The sequence below is a fragment of the Syngnathus scovelli genome, chromosome 4 (assembly GCF_024217435.2).
Source record: "Syngnathus scovelli strain Florida chromosome 4, RoL_Ssco_1.2, whole genome shotgun sequence".
Lineage (NCBI taxonomy): Eukaryota > Metazoa > Chordata > Actinopteri > Syngnathiformes > Syngnathidae > Syngnathus > Syngnathus scovelli.
The window spans coordinates 24,123,626-24,144,061 of record NC_090850.1 but is presented as its reverse complement, the minus strand read 5'-3'; the positions used below and the strand labels follow the sequence as shown (position 1 = coordinate 24,144,061).

General features: G+C 52.9%; 4 protein-coding genes across 16 annotated transcripts; 1 reads left to right on the top strand and 3 right to left on the bottom strand.

The window, feature by feature from the left end:
• Positions 1-73: 73 nt before the first annotated feature.
• On the bottom strand, positions 74-8,562 carry wdr59 (WD repeat domain 59). 4 transcript variants are annotated; one of them, XM_049718516.2, is made up of 25 exons: positions 8,273-8,557; positions 7,863-7,912; positions 7,190-7,325; positions 7,018-7,103; positions 6,712-6,792; positions 6,584-6,621; positions 6,395-6,483; positions 6,190-6,306; positions 6,026-6,103; positions 5,662-5,833; positions 5,380-5,459; positions 5,166-5,295; positions 4,069-4,172; positions 3,823-3,987; positions 3,664-3,759; positions 3,437-3,535; positions 3,121-3,242; positions 2,888-3,041; positions 2,647-2,780; positions 2,403-2,484; positions 2,211-2,323; positions 1,952-2,075; positions 1,663-1,817; positions 1,457-1,599; positions 74-1,337 (listed from the first exon to the last, which is right to left on the bottom strand). In XM_049718516.2, exons 1-25 carry the CDS (start codon positions 8,324-8,326, stop codon positions 1,102-1,104), a joined length of 2,838 nt encoding a protein of 945 aa, XP_049574473.1. In that variant the 5' UTR covers positions 8,327-8,557; the 3' UTR covers positions 74-1,101. The 4 variants fall into 4 exon arrangements, 3 of the variants coding, with proteins under 3 accessions (XP_049574473.1, XP_049574474.1, XP_049574475.1); XM_049718517.2 differs by having other exon boundaries at positions 5,671-5,833; XM_049718518.2 differs by having other exon boundaries at positions 5,677-5,833; positions 8,273-8,556.
• A 36-nt stretch (positions 8,563-8,598) lies between these two features.
• nob1 (NIN1 (RPN12) binding protein 1 homolog) lies at positions 8,599-12,014 on the top strand. The gene is made up of 9 exons (XM_049718542.2): positions 8,599-8,789; positions 9,590-9,722; positions 9,797-9,930; positions 9,999-10,070; positions 10,467-10,595; positions 10,669-10,866; positions 11,176-11,273; positions 11,369-11,513; positions 11,634-12,014. The coding sequence occupies exons 1-9, from the start codon at positions 8,721-8,723 to the stop codon at positions 11,898-11,900; spliced, it is 1,245 nt and encodes a 414-aa protein (XP_049574499.1). The 5' UTR covers positions 8,599-8,720; the 3' UTR covers positions 11,901-12,014.
• Positions 12,015-12,259: 245 nt separating this feature from the next.
• On the bottom strand, positions 12,260-15,309 carry snrpa1 (small nuclear ribonucleoprotein polypeptide A'). Of its 3 annotated transcripts, XM_049718557.2 has the most exons (9): positions 15,122-15,308; positions 14,325-14,472; positions 14,164-14,242; positions 13,688-13,734; positions 13,506-13,608; positions 13,244-13,323; positions 13,028-13,103; positions 12,515-12,608; positions 12,260-12,440 (listed from the first exon to the last, which is right to left on the bottom strand). In XM_049718557.2, exons 1-9 carry the CDS (start codon positions 15,201-15,203, stop codon positions 12,325-12,327), a joined length of 825 nt encoding a protein of 274 aa, XP_049574514.1. In that variant the 5' UTR covers positions 15,204-15,308; the 3' UTR covers positions 12,260-12,324. The 3 variants fall into 3 exon arrangements, 2 of the variants coding, with proteins under 2 accessions (XP_049574514.1, XP_049574512.1); XM_049718555.2 differs by having other exon boundaries at positions 13,244-13,608; XR_007480729.2 differs by having other exon boundaries at positions 12,385-12,440; positions 13,028-13,608; positions 15,122-15,309.
• A 526-nt stretch (positions 15,310-15,835) lies between these two features.
• On the bottom strand, positions 15,836-20,176 carry asb7 (ankyrin repeat and SOCS box containing 7). 8 transcript variants are annotated; one of them, XM_049718552.2, is made up of 5 exons: positions 19,894-20,176; positions 19,076-19,145; positions 18,692-18,879; positions 17,044-17,649; positions 15,836-16,485 (listed from the first exon to the last, which is right to left on the bottom strand). In XM_049718552.2, exons 2-5 carry the CDS (start codon positions 19,111-19,113, stop codon positions 16,355-16,357), a joined length of 963 nt encoding a protein of 320 aa, XP_049574509.1. In that variant the 5' UTR covers positions 19,114-19,145; positions 19,894-20,176; the 3' UTR covers positions 15,836-16,354. The 8 variants fall into 8 exon arrangements, with proteins under 8 accessions (XP_049574509.1, XP_049574507.1, XP_049574504.1 ...); XM_049718550.2 differs by having other exon boundaries at positions 18,692-18,938; positions 19,894-20,175; XM_049718547.2 differs by having other exon boundaries at positions 18,692-18,894; positions 19,894-20,175.
• Positions 20,177-20,436: the final 260 nt, after the last annotated feature.

Genomic DNA, 20,436 nt, shown 5'->3' with positions numbered 1-20,436 from the left:
CTCTGCGTTTAATGATCTGTATTGCTATTCAACGCGTACTAGTGGGGTGCAAAATATAAATTTTATGCCAAAACAGCGTTGCAAAAGTGTTTATTTGGAGCCTTGCGCTGGATTTACGGTACAATGAATTTAAGGATGTGTCATCGCTGATTGCAAAGCTTGTTCACATATTTCCAGCTAGATATTAATTTCTCCATTTGTACCTACTGAGTGAAGTCCCAGGCAACAGTAACCAGTAGTGTGAAAATGTTTTACCAATAATCGTTCCAGGAAGTTCCACTAACTTCATTAATAGAGGGTGAAAATGATCCTTTTAATTTTATCAAGAAAATAAACCATCATGCACACATCGTGTTAAAATCTACTTATTCTTCGGGTCGGCCAGATCTCTGTCAACATATCCTTGGTTTCAGTCCTGCTGCAACAGACCCTGCCGCCCTTTCCATTGAATGACTATAAAGCATTGATGCTCAAAGTGCAGCAATACATTTTTTCATTGTTCTGTGAATTTATTTTCACGATTCTTGAAAATACAAGAAGAAAAGCTTCTTTAGAACGCCGCTGTGCACATTGCACACTCTTCCTTCAATGTTTTTGTCTTCAGCTTAAAAAAAAAAAAAAAAAACATATTCATACATGGCAAAATTACTTTGAATTGGGAATCTGCCCTGTAGTAGTCTACAGTGCATTGAATATCTATTCAAATGTCACTCAGCCTCAGGCAGAACGTAATACATTTAGATTCCGGTTAGCTTGCATAGCAGCAGGCAAGGTTTTGCTTCCTGATACCATTGTTTTGGTTTAAATGAGATTATATTGAGCGCAATTTCTATTGCTAGTGATGTGGTGTCCATGGCGGTGTACTGTACGATCTTGAATTATTGGCCAGCCCAAATATGGACCTACTGCTCCTTTATGGCTCCAAGGGCTTTTTGATACCCTCAAGTTGACTGTCGGCCGTAAAGACGTGACATCGTTTACGTTGAGGCTCCGCCCACTCACATGCAATTCTCTCCCAAAACTTTGTGAACGGGTTGCAGACAGGGCATCAGGTCAACCGATGCGGCGGTCACGCCGGCCGTCTAAAGTTGTTCTGTGCCGTCAGAAGTTGCTCTGCTGCAGACAGCGGCAGCCACACCCGGCCGGGCACTGCTCCTGCTTCCGGAACCAGTCCATCATGTGACCCGTGTGGCCGCCGTGGCCGCAGCCGAGGCAGAAGTGGGAAGAGCCCCGCACGGCCACGTGACACACCACACACTGGAAGCTCAGGCGCTTGCAGGCCACGCACTGAGTGCCGCGACTGGGACTGCCGCAGTGGCAGCATAGCACGCACAACTCTGGAAAAACAAGGTGCCGCGACAAGGAAGTTGGCGTCGGCTCACGACTAAAGGAAGATGGACAGGAAGTTTGCGTGTCTGTGAAAGGGGCAGGAAACCAAGCGCAGGCGGCCACGTACCGACACCTTGGTGCGGCTCGGGCGGACAGGAAGCGAACTTGAGCACGTCGGCGCGCTTGTCTCGCAGGTCCCACCGATAGAGAATTTCCGCGTAGCATTTCTTAAAGTCGTCAAACTGCGGCGTGTTGGTCGGGTCCAAAAGTCTGCGGGCAAGCACGAGCGACATCATAAGCTCTATTTTGGGGGAGGGGTTAGGGCGCTTTTACCTTCGGTTCATGTCGTGCCGCTCACGCTCCCGCTCCTTCGGGTCGACGTGTCCCCGGCTGCCGTGGCGGGCGTCTTCGGGGGACTCGCTGCGGGCAAGAGCCTGTTCCGGCTGTTCCCGACACACAAACGCCATAGTCGACTCGCTCGAGCCGGCCTGACCAAAAAGTCACATGACGTCACTCGCTGCGCCGGCGTGACCATCTTTGCCTTTTCAGCTGCTTACGTGACGGCCCTAGACCATGTGACATCAAACAGGTCGGCAAATAGAGTGGGCGTGTCCATACTTACAAAGCGCACTTGGCGTGACTGCGGCGCAGCGTGCGTCACTTCCACGTTGGCGCCTGAGTCTGTAAAGACACTGCATAGCATGGCGAGCGTCTGCACGTCACTCATATGACTGTAGTGCTCTACGCTGAGTAGGGAAGGGGAGGGAAGGGAAGGGTTAGGACGTCCTACACGTTGACGTACACGTCATATTATATATTCCCGTCTGGTCATGACAAGATAGCAGGTTGGTGCTGACAAGTATCCGTCGGCGGTAACTCACAGCGTCTCCAGCAGGCGGCGTCCAAATGGATGACTGGCCCAGGGTGCGTCTGCGTCAGGGTCCGAATCGGGACTCAGGCCTCGACCAGTCGCCGCCGAGGCCAGAGCCCACACCTGAAGGCGCGCGCAGATTTACATCCTACGCATTGCCGTACACGTTTACTGGCACGCGCGGCATCTTCCCATCCCGTACCTTGGCCACGTCACGACGTCCGACGGCCAGTGCGGCGGCGGCGTTCTTCTGGCACGTGTCCTCCGTATCATTCATGTTCAGGCTGTGGACAACAGCAAGTGTTGGGACTAATAATCACGCCTCCCATTTCAATAGCACTTTTCTGGACCCTCACAGACGCACAAGGTGTTCTTTTTGATACCCTCGGGTTGACTGTCGGCCGGAAAAACGTGACATCATTCACATTGGCGCTCCACCCACTCACATGTAATTCTCTCCCAGAGCTTTGTGAACGGGCAGCAGGCAGGAGATTTCCTGGATGATGACCTTCCCTGCCAACTTGATGGAGCGTCCGCCGCAGTCGGCGCCGTCCCTTTTGCTCTTGAAGCGCCGCGATTTCTGGAGGACGGATGCACGCACGCACGCACACACACACGCTCACTTCAACACTCCAAACAGCCACCTGCGTGTGAACGCGTTGTGTCTCGCGTGTGCGTGCATATCACCCGCTCTTTGTAGTAGAAGGAGGAGATGGAGACGGTGTCTTTGTCGGCCCGAGTGGGGCTGCCGCTGTAAAGTCGGAGCGTGTTCTGCGACTCGGAGCGAATCTTCATGGGCGTCAAGACGCCGCTGTGGTAGGCCGACAGCGCCGACAGCGACCTGACAGGCGCGGGAAATGCGCCTGTTGCGCATTATGTATTCACGCCAGCGCCGAAACGTGCAGCAAGTCACTCACTACCTGGGCGTGGGCTCGGTGGGCGGGGCCACGCGGTGCATGCTGATTGGCCGGGTGAAGTAAACCAGACACCCGGTACCGCAGAAGCGAGCGCCCGACGTGCGCGGGAAGGGAATGTTGGCGTCCTGCAAACACAACGCCCGCCGCACAAACAGCAAGGTGTCGAGTGTGTGTGCAGATCGTGTTTTGCAAAGCAATTTCTTGATGGCCAGAGTCTCGCCGATGTTGCGGCCGAGCTGTGCCAAACGCCGCCGAGCTCACGCAAACGGCCCGCGCGACCCTCGGTGGCGGCTCCGGTCGTCTGCCCTGCCCTGCTTACCTGGTAGGACCCGTAGGTGTTGATGACTCGCGGAAAGGCCTGCAGCGTCGGAGCCACGGGATTGGACAGCACGAAAGGTCTTGAGGACGGGCTGTCCTCCTGTGAAGAAGACACGCACAAAAAGGCGCCTTTCTAATACGTCGATCTGTTCACTTTTTGGGTTGGGACCTTATTTTTGGATGAAAAAAAAAAATAGCCAAGGGTTTCCTATCTTAGCGTGTTCTCACCACGACGGACTCCAGGCAGGACACGAGCTTCCGGACACAAGGTTCTAGACAGTTTTGGTTCCTCTTCACCTTCTGTAGGGACACGTCACTCAAGACCTGAAAGACGAAACGAACGTGAGGACGCGGCAGGGACGCAGCGTCTCGAGGAGTGCGTCCTACTTTGTGGATCTTTGTCTTCATGGCGGCAGAGATACTTGTCGGAGAGAGGAACTGAAAGGTAGGGGCGCTGTTGTTGGGATATTGTCCCGGGAACTTCATGAGCAGGCGGACCTGATGAGCCCCGAAGTGAGCAGACACTACGCAGCTGCAGTTCACCGCGTCCATCTAAAAAAAAAAAAAAAAAAATATCCCAGTCAGTATAAACAAACAGGCGTCTGTGAACGCTGCCTTTGCGTCGGCTCTCACCTCCACGTTGACATTCCTGATCTGCAGGTTGACCAGGGAGAATTCCTGTTGGAGCGTTTGAGCCAGGCCGGAAGACGCCGTCGAGTCCCGCCCGCCGTCTTGATCTGGGGATGGAGCACAGGTGTGAGCAAATCCATCTTTCAGAGGTGTCCGACGTTCTCGTCGAGCAACAATGAGGAGCCGCAGCCCTGTCCCGACTGAGCTCCGGTTTGAGATGGAGTGCCGTTGTTGTTGCCATCACTAACGACCGCTTTCAGTCTGTCAAAGAAAAGACATTAATTTTCTTGCCCATCTTGGCATCAAACGTCACGGAGCAAGCCAAGAGGGGGAAGCGACTAGGTGAGGAAAGCGACCAGGTGTGGGGAGCGGCCAGGAGGGGGGAGAGGGGCCAGGAGGGGGGAGAGGGGCCAGGAGGGGGGAGAGGGGCCAGGAGGGGAGAGAGGGGCCAGGAGGGGAGAGCGGCCAGGAGGGGAGAGCGGCCAGGAGGGGAGGGGTCCTCAGCTGGGAGGCGGAGACAATGCGTTGGAACGGCATCCAAATGACTAACTTCTGTATTAAACCGCTTTTCTACGGACATCCGTGGCGGTAGCCGTCCAGCGGTGAAAGTGACACCACAAAGCGCAGAGACGGCAGCACAATCCTTGCTTTCAAACGATGCCACAATATCAGGCCAGCTCTAGTGTAAGCCCAGTGGAGGCCCAGGGCTTTTGTGTCTTCTTTCACCGACAAGCCAAACCGTCCCATTTAGCAAAGCCATGGCAGGATCCATGGGTCCGGTGGAAGACACTCAACCGCCTGAGAACAGGCAGATGAAAAGCTGCTATGGCCAGATGGGGCTACAAAACTGCCCCAACCCCCTGTGAATGCGGAGAAGAGGACCATACGATGCATCACTGCCTTGTCTGCCCTCTCCTACCCCACCCCTGCATCTTAAAAGAGCTCGCTGAATTCAATGACAAAGCAAAAGACTGTGTAAAGACATGGGAAACTGTCATCTGACTAGCACTTCAAAGGCACGAAAAGAAGAAGATGGCAGGACGGCAATTAGCCAGGAGCGCTTCCTCCCGACACGAGCGGACGGGATGTACGTGCGTCACCTTGAGGATGAGGCCCGACAGGAATTCTGGCCCGCTGTCCGTCAGAATCGGTGGACGTCAGCGTCTTGTCCGACTCCACCATGGCCGCCGCGCCGTCCGCCAGCTCGTCCGGCAGGTCGCTCAGGCACAGCTGCAGCGCAACAACCACAACAACGGCGATAAGCAATGGCCGCGGCAGCTGCAGGGGCCGCTCTGTTGCGGGGTTGAGGTTGACCTTTTGGAGCTGCGGGTCCACCCTCCAGATCCTCAACGTCTGATCTCTGGACCACGTCACCAGCTGGAAGTCTTTGCAACCTGACAAACAAGCACAGCCGTCGACCAGTCAGCTTTCAGGTGAATCAGAAATGAGTTAGGGTTAGACCCTGTGCCCTGTCCAAACTTGCTGTTTGGAGTTCTTGACCTAGGGAGCTGTCAAGAAGCAGTCCTTCCATCACAGAGTTCAGCTAATACGTACTTGTGGAAGGCGTCAACGTGCGCGTGTGCGTGATGTGCGTACGTGCGTGACCTTGACCTTCCTTCTGCGGCCTCCACTGGAACTCCAAGATGACATCGTCATGTCCCACGAAGGCGTGGACAGGACTGTTCAGGTCCAGTGTGGACCACAGGAGGAGACTGTTCTCGCGCCGCAGCTGAGGAACCATAACTGTGACCAGCCCGTTGGAGAAGGGCTGAAATATGCACGCACACAATAAACACACACACACACGTACACAATAAACACACTTGTGCGTTCAACAGACAGACAGACAGACAGACAGACAGACAGACAGACAGACAGATAGACAGACAGACAGACAGACAGACAGACAGACAGACAGACAGACGCATTTGCAGAAAGGTGACAAGCACGGCGTCCTAACCGTGTATCGGGCCTTCCACACGGGAACCTGACATGACAAGATGTTCAAGTACTTCCTGGGCTGGCGGTAGTCCCAAAACTGCACAAACACACACATGCGCGTGCGCACGGACCAGGTGAGAAACGGGAATGCGCCGTGCGCGCGCGTGCATGCATGCCTCTAACCCTGACAGAGTTGTCCTGACTACTGGTTGCCAGGATGAACTCGTGCTCCGGGTGCCAGTCCAGCCCGTGGATCTTGGACAGATGCGCCGCCACATATTCGCACGCCGTGTTGGGTTTCTGTAAAGATGCGCGCGTGCCCACTTTAGCACAGAAAGAGCCACTTGAGTTTGTCAGCGTGTTGGCTGGCACGCTTGCGCCACCTTACCCGTCTGTCCCAGATGCGCACGTCCCCGTCATGACTGGACGCCAGCACGTCACGGCTCCTGCGGTTCCACTTGACCTGAGAGGCGCCGGCTGACCGCAACAAACACAGCTGAGTGAAAAAAGGCCTTCCGAATGTGCTCACTCAATGGAGTGACTAAAGTGTCGCTGCCATTTGTTTGTTTGCACTCACCGACAGCAGACAGCGCCACAGCAGGTTTGCGTGTGTCTCTGTGGGGACAGAGGGACGAGGAAGAACAAAAAGAAAAAAAAAAAAGGCTGCGTGAGCTAATGCAAAGCAAGTTAACGCAACCTTCTCACCTGATGTCCCAGATGTAAATATACGTGTCCACCGAACTGCTAACCAGGAACTCAGCTTCGAAGCACGACCAGTCCAGATCGCTGAGCGAGCGCACCCGTCGCATCAAGTCACGTGTTGCGAAAGAAAAACAAATCGTGAACTTTGTATCAGATGACGTCAAACACGCTCGCGTGATCCCGGCCGCGCGGTCACGTGACCTCACGTGACATCACAACTTCCTCAAGCCACACGTGGCACCACACTGACATGATCTCCCGTGTCATCACACGATGCAAATGATCCGCGCAGCCTACGAGGTCACGCACCTGATGACTCGCGTGTGGCCTGACAGCGACGTGTGGACACTTCCTACGCCGTCCTTCCACGAATACAACTCCACGCGTTGGTTGCTCTGCAAACAATGGACACAAAGAGGTACAGAGCAAGCGATAGCAAAGCGAGGTCAGGTTCGGGCGGCGTCGGTCGGGGGAAACGGACCGAGGCGGCAAAGACGTGCGCCTGAGAGCGGTGGGGGTTCCACTGGACGGTGCCCACGTCCCACTTGCTCTGGCGAGACATCTTCTTGGCCAGCTCCGACGGCGCCTCCAGGTTGACCACGTACAGGAAGCGGCGCCTGGCGGGAAGGGCAGCCCATAAAGAAGGCTACATTGTGGCAAGTGCCGCTTCCCCAAACCCGGCTGATCCACGGCCACTCGAAAGCTTGACCACCCTCCCGGGAGGTCATCGGGCTACTTGCGTTCTCGCCATTGTTGGGATTGCTGATTCTGCCCGTCTATGACTATCGTCAAAATGCAACTTGCACCCTAACGGCAAAGCTAAATATGAGGTGGTAGCTGCTGCTGCTTTTCATTTGGGACGCAAATATGTCAATCGCAGTACAGCCGTGTGGTTCTTCTTTGAGGAATGGGTCTGCTACGTGTTTGAGAATTCAAATATATGAAGACACTCGTTTGTTCATTCAGTCACTACAAAAGAGACGTGTTGAACTATTTTGGCCTTCTTGAAAAGGGCCATTTTGTCGTCACCATGCACCTGTACGCTTCTAAGCGGTAATGGCCACCCGGGCGACATCGTCCCAGATGTCGGTCGCCAATGTCGGGCTTATTTGAGACGGCAGGCAAGCAAGCGCCACGTTCGGCGAGGGACTTACCCAGAAAGCACGGCGTGCGAGCCCAGGCAATCCACGGACATGGTGGTCGCCTGGCAACACAGCACGACAAGACGTCAACGTGTTGACGGGAGGCCGTACTTCACACAAGTGTTGCGAAGCCTATCGAAGCCCGATGTGACACGCTGCCAATTTAAAAACTAGAATCGATTTATTGCGGTTGTCTAAGAAAAGTAGCCTTACAACCAACATGTTTTTTTCCGGTGCGTCGATGCAACATAAAACAAATGGTACAACTAACAATTAAAACTCAATGTGGAAAAGCATATACAACGTGGGGTCTGCAAACTACCGATGCATTTTGACCTCTAGAGTTATTGAAATGGTTCAAAAATGTTGGTCGGCACGTACGAAACCTAGTTCGAGTTAGAAAAAGCACCGCACGATCGCACCTGCGCGTCTCGAAACTCCAACACCACATTCTCGCTGCTCCAGCGCGCCGCCATCTTGTTGGACCGACCCGGACGTCAACAATTGGTCACGTGACAAAAATCCTCTCGTAATGCCACGCCCACACTGACGCCCGTGCGCGACTTTGCCAGGGGACGTGTTCGGAGAGGGTTCGCCGCGCTCCCCCATTTCCGAACGTAGCAGCACTGGTGCACCGCGTCGTCTGAGTGCCGAGTGCACGCACTAGCACTCCGTTTTTGGTGTACTGGATGAATTTCCATACGGGTAAATTGGGCAAAGCACTGAATTTCCGAGCGGTCTCGTTTTGACCTAGTGCGCGCAGAGTGAAGTTTCGAACGCGCCCAAATTGCATTCGCAAATTGAACGGAATCATCACGTGGTAAGAACGTCTTTTCTGATTGGCCGAACCACGACCGTCGCTCATCCAAGATGGCGCAGCCCGGAGTGGAGCATGTCGTCGCAGACGCGGGAGCTTTTTTGCACAAAGCTCCTCTCCAGGTGGCCTTTTCTCCAGTTAACCTACAGAATACAAACTTTGCCGATGTCGAACTTATTTGAGGCAACCTCGACCGGACAGGATCTTATTTATCACCGCGGAGAAACGTGGGTCTCATGAACCAGATGACGCCACAGCTAGCGACGTATAGACTTCCCATTCCCAAAACATTTTGTCGTAAATACATGATACGACATCGACTAGGCTACTTTGCACCTACCAGATAACACCACATTTGTCGTAAATACATGATACGACATCGACTAGGCTACTTTGCACCTACAAGATTACACCACATTTGTCGTAAATACATGATACGACATCCTTTGCACCTACAAGATGGCACGATAACTACTGGATTCAATTCAGAATTGTTGTCATTATACAAAAGATACTGGTACCGAAATGATACATGGCAAAAAATGCAAAACATTAGTAAATACAGTACAATGAAAATTACAACTTCAATTTAGTTTCATCATTCTTAGGACACTCGCGAAAAGTGGTACTGAACCGTTTTTGATCATTGCAGACCGGTACTGGTACAGATATCTCGTGCCCCACCACTGGATTACATGGCAACTCGTGGATGGCGTCGCAACCATTACATGGCACCACGACTATGTGGAGTAAAACAAAGATGAGATTTACGCGGCAATCGCTATATTGTGTAGCGTGACTGGGGGCGGGGGGCAAGAACTGGATCGCAATGAATTGTAACTTCATTCGTATCTTGAAGGGCGGCGAGGGGACGCGAGGGTGATGAAGGTGACAGCGACGGACATTTAACGATGCGTTTCAGGACATTGGGAAGAACGTCTACACGCTGAGGGAGGTGGTGGACGAGATTCGGGACAAAGCTACCAGGAGGAGTCTGGCCTTCCTCCCGTACGAGCTCAACCTACGGCAGCCTGCGGCCCAACACGTCCGATTGGGTAGTGGCGCCGGCGGGGCAAGGGGGGGCAAGGGGGGTCTGCGTGGACTGACGGCGCCTTTGCGGCTCCCTCAGTGACGGATTTCTCCAAGAAGACGGGAGATTACCCCAGCCTGTCATCCACCGACATCAAAGTTTTGGCGCTTACGTTGCAACTGGAGGAGGAACACGTCGGGACGGGACATCTGCGCAAGGAGCCCCGCCACCAGGTGTGATCCCCGAGCACGGCCTCAACCCCGCCCCCACCCTCCGACAGCCTTTCGTTTGTCATTTGCAGGTGGATGTGAGCGACACGCGGCGCCACCCGGAGACACCCGTCAATGTGGCGGGATTCTACTTCCCTTCCAAGGTCAGAGATCATCTTTGGCTTGCTCGGTGCTCGTTGAGTACAATTCCCAAATGTTTCCCATTTTCTGTCCGCAAAAACAATGACGATGATGATATCCAGTACATGGCACCGCAACTATTGGCTTAGGTCAGTAGATAATTACAAGACACGGTAACTATTCTTAACGCCGCACGTAAACTCAGAGTTGGTAATAATAGTCAAGGTTTTGTTGATTTTCGCACCAGTACAAATTTTGTCTTGGAATACGTAACCCCGCTAAAAAGGGGGAATTGATTGAATATGAGTAATTAAGTTACGAGCGCGCTTACGGCCCGAAGTCATTTGAGCTACATATGTTGCGTTGTTGACGGGGACAGGAAGTAGCCAAGCTGTGGCGTCGTCTTCTTCTTTTGTCAGGGTTCTGAACGCAAACAGGAAGTGAGGAGCACGCCGGCGTCGCCTGAAACGGAAGCGGACAATTTCAACAGCTTCCTGTTCTGGAGGCAAACGCCGGCCCCCGTTGACAACCAGCTGTTGGCTTTACTGGTCATTACAACACTCTTTAGCTCAGCTCGTAGGGCTTAGCCGGAGCGGCTCAATGATGCTTTTTTTGTCATAGGAGGAAGGTGCCGTGCAGGAAGTCACCGGGAAAGATGAAGAGGAGGAGGAGGAGGAGGAGGAATGGGAGGGCGATGACGACGAAAGCGGAGCTTGGATCACGCCCAGTAACATCGGGCAGATGAAAATAGACTCCTCTGATTGGACGGCAGATGCTCGGGTCAAAGTTGGATGTCTGACCACAGACTTTGCCATGCAGGTGAGGTAGAGGTGTTACCGTGGCGACCGCACACACCATCGTGCCACTCGAACCCATTCAGCGCACCATTCGCCCTGTGGCGACTCATAGCTCATCACACCACTCGCCGTGTAACTGGCCACATGACTCATCGGTTAATTCAACATGTAACTGATAGAGCGTGACGCGACTCTAACCCTGTGACTGAAAAGCTGCAACGCATACGACTGGCGTCACACCACATTTCTCACTCAGCGTGCATCTCGCATAGCTCACGTGACTGTGTGTGTAAGTCGTGCGGATAACTCACCATGTGACTGGTGTGGGCAGAACGTTCTGATCCAGATGGGGCTCCACGTGGTGTCACTCCGCGGAATGTTAATCAAACAGGCTCGGAATTACATCCTCAGATGTCACGCTTGCTTCACGTGAGTATCGTACACACGTATGCGCAGGCTGGCTTGCTTGACGGGAAAAGGTTCATGGTGTTGAAAGCATTTGTGCATGCATGCGTCTGCGTCAGGACCACCAGCAACATGAGCAAACAGTTTTGTCCAAAATGTGGCAACCGAACGCTCAAGAAGGTCAGCGTCAGCGTGGCCGAGGACGGACATGTGCACATGCACTTCTCCAGCAACCCCAAAGTGCTCAGTGCACGTGGCCTCAGGGTAAAACAAACGGACACACACAAAACATGCACAGGAGGACATGAAAGAGTCCCACACGCGACAAAGTATACGCTAACCAGCGGCCTCGTTGTTGTCGCTGTTTGCTTTCCGCGTTCGCAGTATAATTTGCCGCTCCCGCGGGGGGGCAAGCACAGCCAGAACCCGCACGTGTGCGAGGACCAGCGCTTCCCTCAGCAACGTCTGTCCCGAAAAGCCCGCCAGAAGACGGACGCGTGGGATCCGGACTACGCGGCCGGCGGGGCGTCACCTTTCTGCCAGAACGACATCTACAGTCGTGCCGCCAACCTCAAGCTCCGAGACGCCGACTGCGGCGCCGGACGCCGCAGAGTCAACCCTAACGCCGCCCGCCGAAAGTACAACAAATGAGCTGCCTACTATGCCCCGTCCGGGTCGGTCCGATTGAAATTAGTTCCACTAGTAATTGGGGATTCACGCTTTGCATTGGCTTTGCAGTTGTTTAAAATCTCATTTTACCTGAAATTGGCTCCCTCTCGTTTGTTACAAAGTGTGGAACGTAAAGCAGGGGGCGCCTTATTGTTACACAGCTTGACGGAAGCTCACTGCCATGCTTGACTAGTCCCTCCCTCCAAAAAAGGCCTATCTTACAAACCTCCATATAAATAAGTACATGCATATACGCACATAAGTACAACTAGTCCACTAGAACAGCTTGACGCGTCAATTGACGCACATCGCAACTTTGTGTCATGACTACTTAATACGCGTTTGTAGGAAAAATCTGACTCATTTATTTAATCTGGTCAAGCTAAAAGTGAAGAAACAAAAGTGTTCAGGATCCGTTGAGGTGAGGACCTTGTTCCATGTCCTCGCTCTCTTCCGTCTGATCGGCCATCTGCGATGCGTGGCCTTCCTCCTCCTCCTCCTCCTCTTCCACGCCAGCACCATCTATAGGAGAAGAAACGACGTGAGGTGGCAGATGACAGGCGCCGATGGCTGGAAGGCAAGGGAGGGCTGCGGACCTTGCGTGCGCTCCCGTCCCGGTATGTGTCCGGCCTGCAGCATTCCTTTCAAGCGCTCCACCTCAGCCAGTGACGACGCCTGGGCGATGGCGTTCTGGCAACACACACACGCACAATGCTCTTCCTCTGGGCGCAATCGGTAGCAACACACGTCGATGGGTAGCAAACATGTTGCTCATTGTTCTCCGAAATGAAAGCGGATGGAAAGAAAAACCAAACGGGCTGTTAGCCTCGCTGCTAAAAGACACGGATCCGGATTTGATGCAAGAGCGACACTTTTTTCCATCCAATTCGATGCAGCGAGCCGCATCCTTGGAATCAAAAGCCGGTTCCAGATTTTTGTCCGCTTTCATGGAAAAAATTGGAGATCTCATTTAAAAGTTTGCGGCGAGGACAACTTGAAGCTGCACAAGGTCTGGACACGCTTCGAGGACTCGCTATGTGAAGCCCTTTGAGACTGTTGGTGATTTAGGGCTATACAAATAAACTTGACTTGACTCGCATCGTTCCTACCTTGATGGCTTCAACTTCGGCGTGGGACGGGCCCGTCCTCGCCTTCTCCAGCTGCGCCGCCATTCCGGGCGTGAACCTGCAAGGGAAAGCCAAAGTCAGACGGGGCGCTCTCCGGGCAGCTTCTCCCACATCCGATCCAACGTAGTATCTGTTCCAGAGTCAAATAGGAGATACGTCCGTCCGACGCACCCGCCCGCCGGGGACCGACCCTCTTACGTTTTGCTCTGCTTGGCGATATCCTTCGCCAGCTGAGCGCCGCGTTTGCCTTTGAACATTTTCTCCGCCTCCTGGCGCTCCTGCGACCACAAGCAGACGTCGTTACAGTGACGGCCGTGAGCGCTTCTCGCCTGGACCGATCTCCACGGGCCGGGACGCGAGCGCATCCCGCCTGAACCGATCTCCACGGGCCGAGACGTGAGCGCTTCCCGCCCGGACCCGGACGTGCGGACAAAACAGCCGCCGGCCTGGCACCCCCCACCTTGAGTTTGACCTTCTGGAAGTCCAGCACGCGAAGTTGCGGGATTTTGTGGACCACGTAGAGCCTGTAGTGCTTCTTGTTGGTCACAGGATTCCTCAGCAGGCTGGCAGGACGACAGCGAGAACAAGGTGAGGAGGTGATCGGGCCGCGCGGCTCCCGCCCGCCGACCTCGCACTTCTCACCTGAGCAGAGTCAACGTCTTCACCGACGCCAGCGGCTCCAAGTCGCCCTAAAACACAGCCATTGGGCAATGGTCATTCCGCCCGCCACCAAACCCAACAGCATCAACCTGGCCACTCCAAAACTCTTTGTATTCACAACACCCATTGAAGTGATTCAACATGTCGACTAGGTTTGCCAGTCATGATTATTTTTATCTTTTTTTATTTATTTATCTTTTCAAGTGTGGTTTTATCGTGAATTGGATTTTTTTGAGACATTCAATGTTATTTCAGATTGACACAAATCGATCACGGCGGAGTTACCGATATGGTCCGTGACTCCCATAAGAATTTAAAAAAAAGTTGATTTCCAAAGTGAAAGCAGGCGATTGCAAATGTCTTACTTTGAGCTGGCGTGGACACGCGGCATAACCAGTCTGCTTTCACCATATTTTCTGTTGCGAACATTTGGAAGCCCTGGTCAGGTTGTGACTCACCAGTTCCTGGATCTTGTTGTTGGTCAGGATGAGTTCTCGCAGAGCGGGAAGACTCTGCTCCAGGTTCTCTCCGATACGACTGCATAACAACATCACAACGCTTGCCGAGTCAACGGCGGCGACCGGAAGAATCAAAGATGCGCTCTGTTTGCACAGCTTACCAGATCCTGTTGTTGTTCATCAGCAAGGTCTTGAGTCGCTTGAGGAGCGGGAAGCCGTCCAGTTTGCGGATTTCGTTATCCGAGAAGTCCACCGTGTCGAACTGGTCCAGAGTGGCTCCCAGATTCTCCAGAACTGGAATTTTATAACCTGGCAAAGCGTGTCCATAACAAATGGTCCTACTTGAAAACCTTTGAGCGAAGGCCCCAGTGCGAAAAGTCTTTTGCTGAGGTTGCCTTGTCTCATTGGACAGCAGCCGGATGGACCGGCTCATTGACTAATTAGAGAGCAGGTTAGCATAATGTCCTCGCATAGGGAGGCAAACTTCACATTATTGTTGAGACAAAAATGACCCGGGTTCAAGACGCTAAACTACGCAGGTAGCCACTCCTGCCCTCTAAATGAGGCCTCATTTGGTTTCTAGGAAGCCCATCGTTTGGTTTTAGGAGTGACTGGTGCAAAAACAACTGTTTGAGTGTAACCCTCGTACAGTGTGGCGCACAATATCGGCCGTCGCTTTTAGAGCACGGCTGCAGACGCAGATGCACTTCCCAGCTAATGTTATGATGAGCCGCTTCAAGCAGTTCGTTCAGGGGTTGAGCCAACCCACAATCTTGGGAACGTATTTTTATCAGATGATATCTCAGTCAGCAGAGGTTTTACAGTGACGGCGAGGGAGCTGAACCATACGGCATGACAGCATGTTGGAGGGGAGTCCCTCAGGCCGCGGCCAGGCAGACAAGGAGCCAGCTAACATGCTAACAGGCTAACGACCGGCGTCGTGCGTGCGTTTTCTTACCCCTCAGGTCCAGCTCTCTGTCCCTCACCGGGTTCGTGTACTGAGCTGCCTGCTCAATTAACTCAGCAGAAAGCTTCACCATTTTCGGGCTAAATCAAGAACAGCGACACAGATGCTGTCTTTGACGGAGCATGCAGAAATGACACACGCTGCAGTAACCCGGAAATTAAAGCACTTCCCGCTCGACCCCCTTCGTTTACTTCCGGTAACGAAGAGAAATTGTAAATACTCAAGATGTGATTTTAACAACATTTTTATCGCAGGAAAAGCCTTCAAGCAAATAGTTTTATTTCAAATGATGGCACTCGTTCTGTCCCATTAAATTCTACATTAATTCTAAAAACATTTTGGGGGCAGTAATTCCTCTCAGTAAAAAGTTTAGGGTAGGCAGGACATTCTTTCCGGTAATAATAGCTTTTGTTATTTAGGGCAGGACAACCGTTTATGTCTTCCATGTGTCGCTGCACAAAGCAACAACAACAAAGTTGATGTGGTATCATGCACACACAGACTGCTAGGTCATGCACATGGCGCATGCTATCCCCAGCTTTAATGCTGATAGGCTAAAACATGTAGAAAAACACAAGTCATGGTTTGGTGGCAGTTTCCCACAGACGCGAGATGTGTTGTCATGGTGACGTCCCGTGAGGTGACTATTCTGGGGTGTTCAGAGGGAAATAACCCCGTTTTTTGTTGTTAACAAAAGAAACTAACCCACTTCCACTGGGGTTTTATTGTGAAGAAATGTACAGGTTCTCAATCACACATGTTGTCATGGTGACCATTACAGCAATTCAATTCAACACTTTACTCATCCCCGAGGGGCAATTTAAAGGTGCATAAAAGTAGCTCAAAATGCAGCACAACCAAGTGAATTCAACATATGCTTGTTGTCTTCACCATCAGCCAAGAAATTTCCGTGGCATTCCAGAACTGTTTTTCCATTCACACGAGCACAAACACACACAAATGCACACGTGTACAAACGCGCGCGCGCGCACGCACGCACCAAGTCTTTCATATGAGCGGTGTTTAAATAAAGGTAGAAAAATATCTGTAAGGTATTTACATTGTACCAGCTCACCGGACTGAAAGCCACGAATCGCACTTTCCGCACACAACTAGGCGGGAAGACGACAGGCAACCGGCCCCCTCGGGCCGAACTTCCAACAGGCGAGCCGAGTCACAGCAGAGGTCTTTCCCTCTTTTCCCGACTCGTTCCCGGCGGCAGCATTAAAACTTGTGTTTGAGATAGTCCTTCATGACCTTGGCGATGGGAAGCTCCTCCAGGAGACACAGCCTCTGCAGGCCGACACACTGGCGGATCTTGATGCGACACACGTCCTGAAGGCTCCGAGGACGTTCTGAGCACAAACACAACGCGAGCAGTTTGGCACGGCCCCACCTGTTCGCCAACAGCTACCGAGCGCAGCACCAGCGAGCGACTTTCGCCCCAAGGTAAATAGCGTCTGGCAAGAAGAACGCGGAAGAGCCGACCCCTCGGCATCGAGGGACGACGACACGCTTGTCTGCAAAACGGTCCGCTGGCCGGGAACTCTCTAACCTTTTGAAAGCATGTCTGAGAATGGAATCTTTTCTAGCCGATAGCGATGGGAGGAAAACGGCGCAACATCCTGCGGTTTCCATTTTACTTTGGCTTTGTTTGAATTGAATGCATGGACAATATGTATACCCCATACTTTTTGTGTATCACGCGCTCTCCCCCAAAAATAAAGAATAGAAAAATCCCTCTCGGCGAGTGTTTCAAAAGACGAGCGACGTGGTCACAAAAAAACTCACTTTGGAACATGCTTGGGGGGGAAAAAAAGCACACGAGGTAAGACGTGTCGTTCGATCTATGCTCGTTTCCTCGCCACGGCCCGAAGGAAAGGGAGATTGGGGAGACGCCGCTTTGTACTCACTTGTGACGTCCTGCAGGAAGTCCAGACATGGCCTGTTGTGTCTGGACATGCTGACGGAGACGGCGGCGGGCGTCTGGCCCTCGTAGTTCCTGGCGTTGGTGTCGGCGCCGTAAGCGTAGAGCATGCGCGCGCACAGCACGTCGTCGCGCAGCGCCGATAGATGCAGCGGCGTCTGGCCGTCCTCCAGCCGGCCCAGGTTGGTGTCGGCGCCGCGCTGGAGGAACATGCGGCAGTACGAGTGGTTGCCCTTACTCACGGCGTAGCGCAACAGGAAGCCGTTCTGAATGTCAATGTTGGCGCCGTGGTCCAGCAGGATGCGCACGCAGCTGGAGCGCTCGCGGATGATGGCCAGCTGCAGCGGCGTGGTGCCCTTGTCGCTCAGCGGGTCCACTCGGGCGCAGAACTCCAGCAGGAGGCGCACAAAGGAGTCGCGGCCGTAGTGGGCCGCCACATGCAGCGGCGTCCAGCCGTCGTAGCTCTTGGCGTCGATGATGTCGCCGCAAAAGTCCGACTCCAGCATGAGGCGGGCGATGCGAGCGCGCCCGTGCATGGCGGCGTAGTGCAGCGCCGTGAAGCCCCCGATTAAGTCCTTCACCGTCGGGTCCGCTGCGGGCCGAGAGGCAGACGACTATCAAACCAAAACAAAACTCTGGGCGGCAAAATCGCTCGTAACCCATGGATGTTCAGATGGCCGCAAAGCTCTCCGTGGATATTACAACGGATGGATGGATGGATGGATGGATGGATGGATGGATGGATGGATGGATGGATGGATGGATGGATGGATGGATGGATGGATGGATGGATGGATGGATGGATGGATGGATGGATGGATGGATGGATGGATGGATGGATGGATGGATGGATGGATGGATGGATGGATGGATGGATGGATGGATGGATGGATGGATGGATGGATGGATGGATGGATGACAGCCCCACCCACCGGTATTTTCCAAAGCGACGAGCATGGTAAAGACAACGCAAAAAAGAAAAGCGCCGGGGACTTAGAAGCGCGGGCAGCAGCAAAACTTCAATTACGAGCGACGTATGAACAATTCTGCTTCTTCTCTCGTTTGCGTATGTTGGTGAGCGGTGAAAGGAAATCAACAGACGTGACGAAAATCAGCCGCGGAGAGCCTAATCCTTTTCACACGTCGTAAGTTGCCGTGTCAATTTTGGTGCGAATTGATAGCCGTTTTTGAAGCCATAGTCTCAACAATGATCTCCAACGGGATGGCTTCCTTCCGTGACATCACCGCAAGACACTGAAGGGAGGGCTGCGTGCCTCTATTCCTCATTCAAAGTGGGCAGCCGTTGCTCTCCAAAATGAATGGATAAAGCAGAAAATGCGAACTTTTTTTCATTTTCCTGCTAGCTAAAACAAACCCAAAAAAGACATAACTTGGGCTGGCTCGTGAAAAATGAACCATCTAGGCTTTACCGTCCGTCCCTTTGATATGAAGAGTAATTCGTCGTTGAGCAGAGGGGAACGTCGCTTAGGACGGTGCTACGTGGCCGCCGACGACGTCGGGGCTGAGAGTGGGTTCATTCGCAAGTATTTCATCCGCATCGTCTCACGGCCTGCTCGTGATTTGACGAAGGCACTCGGAATCGGCGCGCGCGAACGGACGGACGTTTGGCTGACCTCCGTGCTCCAGGAAGACGCGCACGCATCGCTCCTTGCTCTTGGCGGCCGAGAAGTGCAGCAGCGTCCATCCGTTGGCGTCGCGGATCTTGGGTGAGTATCCGCGCTCCAGCATGCGGCGCACCGTGTACACGTCACCCGCCGCCACCGCCGCCTGGATCTGCAGCTCCTCGTGGAGCTCGGGGTTCCTACAGTTCAGCATCCTATCGTCACATTTGGGAACGGGAATGTTCATCTTTGACCTAAGCTTTAGCGGGGAAAGACAAGGTGAAATATTCTGCGCGTCTGGGGATCGCCGCTGCAAATATCAACGCTTTGTTTAGGGATTGGACACAAGAAACGGAAGCCAGATTAAATCAATTTCATGATCTGATTTTCTTCTACCTTTTCACCAGCTGAAGAGACAAACTTCTCTTCTTCATAGCGGACGCTTGCCAGCTTTGACTTGAATTTCCTGCAACACAACAAGTTCTCGAGTGAGTGAGTGAGTGAGTGAGTGAGTGAGTGAGTGAGTGAGTGAGTGAGTGAGTGAGTGAGTGAGTGAGTGAGTGAGTGAGTGAGTGAGTGAGCAAGCACAGAAATCCTTCTCTTGAGATTTTAATGCAGCGATTATTTGCTCAAAGCGACCGGAATAGTTCCTCCACCTGAAAATCTCGTTCCGGTCCCCCGGAATGCGAAACTAAGTCGTTCCTCCCCAATCACTCAATAAAAAGACTTCAGCAACAGCCGCATGCGAGTGTAAACAAAGAAAACGTCAAGTGACCCAACTTGACAGTTTCGGCCGACAGTTACATGAACGTGACACTTTGGTTGACTCAGAATGTGGTGGTTTTCGCTAGCACTGTTAGCCGCGCGCGCAGGCTAACAAAGTGTAGAGGCGCGCACGCGCAGGCGGGCGCGCACTGTCGAAGCCAGCAAGCGAGAGTGTGAAGACGTTTCGTGTGGCCGAATTTGACGTTTGGTGTCGACGTATGAATGAACATGAACTCACTCAAATGTTGTGCCGCCAAGCTAGCACTAGTTAGCCGTGGAGGCTAACCCAAACAAAGTGTTGCGATTTGTGTATTTGGAACTGCGCTTGGGACTCAAGTGTGGTGCGGCGTGCCGACGAGGGGCACGTGTGCCAAAGTGTTGCGTTTGTGCAGCGCGACAAGCCAACAAAAGACAACAGTGAACACACGGCGAGTGGACATCTCACGAACCAATCAGCGTCCAGACGCCAGGGAAACGAGCAGCGGCAGCGGCGGCGGCAGCAGCGGCAGCAGAAGCCAAGCAAAAACAAAAGAGCCAACTTGTTGTCAGTGCTGCATCTTGGTCCGTAGTCGCCGCGGCTCCAAAAATCTTGCAACGGCCTTCTGCACACGCATCGAACTCGAGTGCATCTTTAGGCGTCAAAACTGTTAGCTTTAATCAAAAGTCCGCCTGAGCTCGGAAGCGTCACCGTCGTCACTTCCGTCATCATGACTTCACAATAACGGCGACGCCCCCGCCCGAGTACGGAGGACTAAAAGTGCCAAAACTCTTCATAACTTGTGAAATGGAGTCTCACATTATCCGAAACGCACTCATGGCCGAAATTCAATTTGGAATTCGAAACTTAAGTCACAAGAACTCTGTAAAAAAGTATCTGCTATTCTAAGCCACCCTCAATTGTTACTCGCACGGGATGCTCTATTCTCTCTTGGGGACATGCTGCCACCCTCTGTGCACAAACAGTCAATGCAGCCTATTCAGTTTGGCCTGCT

Bases quoted from the DNA above. Each gene is read 5' to 3' on its own strand.
- nob1 (XM_049718542.2), top strand. From the start codon at position 8,721: ATGGCGCAGCCCGGAGTGGAGCATGTCGTCGCAGACGCGGGAGCTTTT. The intron at 8,790-9,589 runs GTGGCCTTTTCT...GATGCGTTTCAG, and splicing joins TGCACAAAGCTCCTCTCCAG to GACATTGGGAAGAACGTCTA. The intron at 10,071-10,466 runs GTCAGAGATCAT...TTCTTTTGTCAG, and splicing joins GATTCTACTTCCCTTCCAAG to GGTTCTGAACGCAAACAGGA.
- asb7 (XM_049718547.2), bottom strand. From the start codon at position 19,113: ATGAAGAAGAGAAGTTTGTCTCTTCAGCTGGTGAAAAG. The intron at 18,895-19,075 runs GTAGAAGAAAAT...ATGTGACGATAG, and splicing joins TCTCTTCAGCTGGTGAAAAG to GATGCTGAACTGTAGGAACC. The intron at 16,486-17,043 runs GTGAGTACAAAG...GTTTGTGCTCAG, and splicing joins CTTCCTGCAGGACGTCACAA to AACGTCCTCGGAGCCTTCAG.
- wdr59 (XM_049718516.2), bottom strand. From the start codon at position 8,326: ATGGCGGCGCGCTGGAGCAGCGAGAATGTGGTGTTGGAGTTTCGAGAC. The intron at 4,173-5,165 runs GTGACGCACGTA...CTCCATCCCCAG, and splicing joins TGTCGGGCCTCATCCTCAAG to ATCAAGACGGCGGGCGGGAC. The intron at 3,536-3,663 runs GTGAGAACACGC...TCTTCTTCACAG, and splicing joins CCTGCCTGGAGTCCGTCGTG to GAGGACAGCCCGTCCTCAAG.
- snrpa1 (XM_049718555.2), bottom strand. From the start codon at position 15,203: ATGGTGAAGCTTTCTGCTGAGTTAATTGAGCAGGCAGCTCAGTACACG. The intron at 14,473-15,121 runs GTAAGAAAACGC...ACGCTTTGCCAG, and splicing joins CAGAGAGCTGGACCTGAGGG to GTTATAAAATTCCAGTTCTG. The intron at 14,243-14,324 runs GTAAGCTGTGCA...GTTGTTATGCAG, and splicing joins ATGAACAACAACAGGATCTG to TCGTATCGGAGAGAACCTGG.